Here is a 4250-nt window from a genome sequence, read left to right on the forward strand (position 1 = left end):
AAATCAGCCCCCAAATCTGCAATCTTCAATTATGAAACATTTTTTAATTAATCCCCTCTAAATTAGCCCCCAAGAGCCGATTCAGGAAAGGACTGGTAGGACCGATCCAGGAGGGACCTGGTCTAACACTTTCACAGGTGACATCACATCATCTAATATACATAAGTGCTGGGAAACATGCTTATTTAGCCATTTCTGACTGAGATGGCTGCTCAATACTCATGCTCAACGTGACAATGATGAAACCCAAACAAATCCTAATAATCATTATATTTCACCAAAACAACATATATCATCAGACCAAAATAGAAATGAGAAATCTGGAACTTTGGAGTATCATACACATGGGTTGTGTTCAAGATATATGGTCGTAAGCTTCTCCTTTGAACCAGCTACAGCAACATCAATGCCTTCCAAGGATGTTATTTGGTTATCATTAAGCCACAAGTCTTCCAACCTGCATAATATAAGTGTGAACACATTTTAACAATAGACATCAACATATTTTGAAAAGGTAAACAAAAAAATAGGACCTTGTCAGCTTCTCAATGCCATTAATTGCAGTTAGTTTGTTCGAAGAGACATCAAGGACACGAAGATTTTCAAGAGTAGATAAGCCTTCCATCTTAGCAATACCATTATGGCTCAAATATAATTCTTCTAGCCCAACACATTCCTAAGAAGCACAACAACCATGGGATCAATTTCATAATGCAATACATGGTTAAAAGGAGCAACATGGAGATCAGATAAATACCTGGAATCCTAACATTGATGTCAGTCGATTGCTCTGCAAACTTATTTTTCTTATGCATTTCAACCCACACAAATTCACAGCTCTAATACGATTTCTTCCTAACCACAACTCTTCTAAAATTTTCAAGTTTTCCAAGTTCTCCATCACCTGAAATTAAGAACTGGGTGAAAATATAAGCTTAAAAAGCCTAAAACAAGGAACACGGGAAACAATACGTAATTTTCAGCAATATCATCAAATTGAAGCATGATAGGGCAGCAGCAGACAAAAGCATATCCATGCAGAAAACAAACCATCTCAATTGAACTAGCTTACAAATTGGTCTCTATAACAAGACGACCAATCTAGTGCAAGTTTCTGATAATTCAAATTCTCTAACCCAAGAAGAGAAAACCTCACCCTAAATCGGTTTGAACCAAGTTCAAGAATTTGTAAGGCTTGAAGACGTTCAAGCTCCTCCATCTTTCTCACTTCATTCTTGGAAACATAGAGCTCTTTGAGTGTATTTGAGACCTTTGATAAACCATTCAACGAAGGTATCTCATTGAAGGACACATCAAACACAAGAAGATCCTTGAAAATGGTTGCATCGGGTATTTTAGACAATTTATTGTCTCTCAGAACAAGTTCCTGCAGAAACAAAAAAGATTAAAAAATAAAATAAAAATCAAAGAACAAAATGCAATGAATTCAAAACTAGCCCGCATACTTGAATAAAACGTTTAAAAGACTTCATGCAAACAAAACTTTTAATTCATTTAATATCAAGTATGGAACCTATATTTTATTGTAATTCTCATCATGGTGAAAGATTTGTTCTGAACTTCTAACGAAATACCTCTCTTTTAAAATCCCTATGATCATTAGGTGAAACAGCATGGTGTGCATTACTTTCACGATAAGTATATTGCACTTATGTAATCTTACCGAAGATTCTTTGTGTTACTAACTCAGTTAACATATCTGTATTCCGCACATTTATTCGAGGAAACCAAATAAATGCATAACTAAGTGATGGGGACATCAATGCATGGAAGGTTTATCATAGAAGAGGCCGTAGATCGACGGTCACGATTGAGTCATTATATTATTAGTTGTTGTGTGTGTTGTAAGTGATTTAATTTAGTTTATGAACTTTTCCTTAATGTTATGTTGTAAGCTCAAAGACATTTGAGTCTTTTTTGTCTTTTCATGTGGTGGAGCCTATATATATGGCTCTCTCCCCCCTGCAAGATGATGATGATTATTTTTGAATGAATTCTGATTTCAACCCTCTTCTCTTGAGTGAGAGTGAGAGTGAGTGTGGTGGAGAGGTGAAGCCTTAGGAGAAGGCAAATGAAGTACCCAACAGCTCATTAAGGCGAGCTCTTGGTTTTCCCCTTTATCTCTTCCCCTTTCCCTCCTTCTTCTTCCTCCCTAACCGCCGGTCAACCCCACTTCCCCTCCCTTTCTCGGCCAGCCACACCTTCCCCTTCCACCGCCCACGGCAAGTCCACCACCACCACCACCCCATCCACAACCATCCAACAACAACAACATCAAGCCTTTGTCCCACAATGTGGGATCGGCTACATGAATCCTTTTTCTTCATTGTATCCTGTTAAACGTCAAATTCTCGTTTAAATCTAATAAAGAAAGATCATTTCTAATATTTTCTGACCAAGTCTTTTTAGGTCTACCTCTATCTTTCTTAACATAAGTCAAATCTAATACATCTACTTTCCTAACTGGGTCATCGGAAGGCCGTCATTTTATGTGACCAAACCATCTAAGGCGACTCTTTCTAATTTTATCTTCCACTGGAGCTACTCCAACCATCCAACATAAGTTAAAATCGTATGATCTAGATTAGTGCCTACACTCTAAATTGATTTGATGGTCACAAAGGGAGTCGGGTGCCCATTGAACTATTTTTCTGAAAAGACTAGAAGATTTTGCCAAAGAAAGGCTTTAATTAAGGATTCTTGGGCAGCTGGCGAGTAAACAACCAAATTGATGGGCAAAAATGATCTTTGTAGCTGTAAGCACCTCAACATATCTCTAGACATTAGTCATAATAACGAACGCAACTTCCATCTAACCATTCAATGAAGAGAAAAACTCACTTTTATAATAATAAGAAATAAAAGGAAGTGCGACGGCAAAGCAACTAGAGATGTTAGTTCAATCCCAATGTCTAAAACTATTTTGGGGAGCAAGCATAGGTAACAAAATACTGACGAGTGGCACACAAGTTCTAAAAGGTTGGAAGATCTAGCCAAAAGAAGGTGATAGACATTGAAAAATCATTAAGTAAAAATGGTCCTATGAAAAAATCATAAATACCCAAATCTCTGGTGAAAAAGGTACCTCTATACCAGTACTTTAATGATTAAAATAAAACACTTTTCAGTAAATTTCTACAATTTTCTATTCCACCTTTCCTTTTAATACATTTTTTCTAATTATTATTCTTGATCCCTAGAATGTAAGCTAACAGCCGCACCACTAACAGTCTATAAAAGCCTCCATTTTTCAAAAAACCAAGACCTTACATAATTTATATATAGATTACTTCAAACATGTAACCAAAAGGAACAAACAATTTTATGTACAATAATTTATATAGGACCATCCATTGGAATTTCCATAATAGTAAGCCTTACAAACTAAATAAGAAAAAATAATTTTACAGCGCAAGTTCCAGGTACACTCTTGTCAATTTCTTTCCCCCAAAAAAATCATCAATAGAAGGAATGCATACTTGCAAGCCAGAAATTGTACTCCACCCGCATAAAGGCTCGATGCCCTCGTCATCGAAGAGATTCTGCCGCAATGAAAGCTTCTTAAGCTGCGTGAGGAGACCAATCCGATGGTCCAGCTTAGAAAGCCGATTGGCCGTGAGATCCAACTCCACGAGGCCCTCCGGAATATCAACTTCGCTGAGATCATGGAGCTGAAAGCTCGTGAGATCGAGGCAGCGACCTAAGCTGTTTCCTTCCACCGCAGTCTCATCGTCTCTGTTTCCATTGTCGTTATCCGATTCTCCAACTGAGTCCTCCATTTCAGATTTGGGGAAGAAAAGATTGGAGATTTCGAAGATGTAGTAGAAGGAAGCGAGGAAAAATATTAGAAATAAACGATTTATCTAATAGATTTTGGATTTATTCTGGTTCGGTTCTTGTTCATGCTTTTGCACGTAGAATAATTTTGGGATTTATTCATTTTTTATGTTTTTTTATAGTGTTATAAACATCTTTCTTTTTCAAGCTTGCATTGAAAAATAGAGAGAAATTATTAACTGCGGAGTCCAAACAAAAAAATCATTTGGATTTATTAAAAATTTATCGAGTATTTATAAATACTCAACAAATAAGCAAATATTCACAAAATTTTTTAGTATACTCAGCAAATTTGGACGGCTCTTCCCATTCGGACACCGCACGAAGGGGGAATTTATGTGAAATGATCTTCTTTTTTATTTTATTGAGAAAATATATTCAAAAATTAATTT

General features: G+C 36.4%; 1 protein-coding gene and 1 long non-coding RNA gene across 2 annotated transcripts; both read right to left on the reverse strand.

Annotated features, from left to right (window-relative positions):
- Window positions 1-382: 382 nt before the first annotated feature.
- Window positions 383-666, reverse strand: LOC114581357. The gene is made up of 2 exons (XR_003703277.1): window positions 534-666; window positions 383-457 (listed from the first exon to the last, which is right to left on the reverse strand). It is a non-coding gene; the product is annotated as an uncharacterized LOC114581357 (long non-coding RNA).
- Window positions 667-745: 79 nt separating this feature from the next.
- Window positions 746-3845, reverse strand: LOC110103941 (protein phosphatase 1 regulatory inhibitor subunit PPP1R7 homolog). Its single transcript, XM_028701302.1, has 3 exons — window positions 3501-3845; window positions 1157-1387; window positions 746-904 (listed from the first exon to the last, which is right to left on the reverse strand). Exons 1-3 carry the CDS (start codon window positions 3798-3800, stop codon window positions 746-748), a joined length of 690 nt encoding a protein of 229 aa, XP_028557135.1. The 5' UTR covers window positions 3801-3845.
- Window positions 3846-4250: the final 405 nt, after the last annotated feature.

The sequence above is a fragment of the Dendrobium catenatum genome, unplaced genomic scaffold (genome assembly GCF_001605985.2).
Source record: "Dendrobium catenatum unplaced genomic scaffold, ASM160598v2 fragScaff_scaffold_1674, whole genome shotgun sequence".
Taxonomy (NCBI): domain Eukaryota; kingdom Viridiplantae; phylum Streptophyta; class Magnoliopsida; order Asparagales; family Orchidaceae; genus Dendrobium; species Dendrobium catenatum.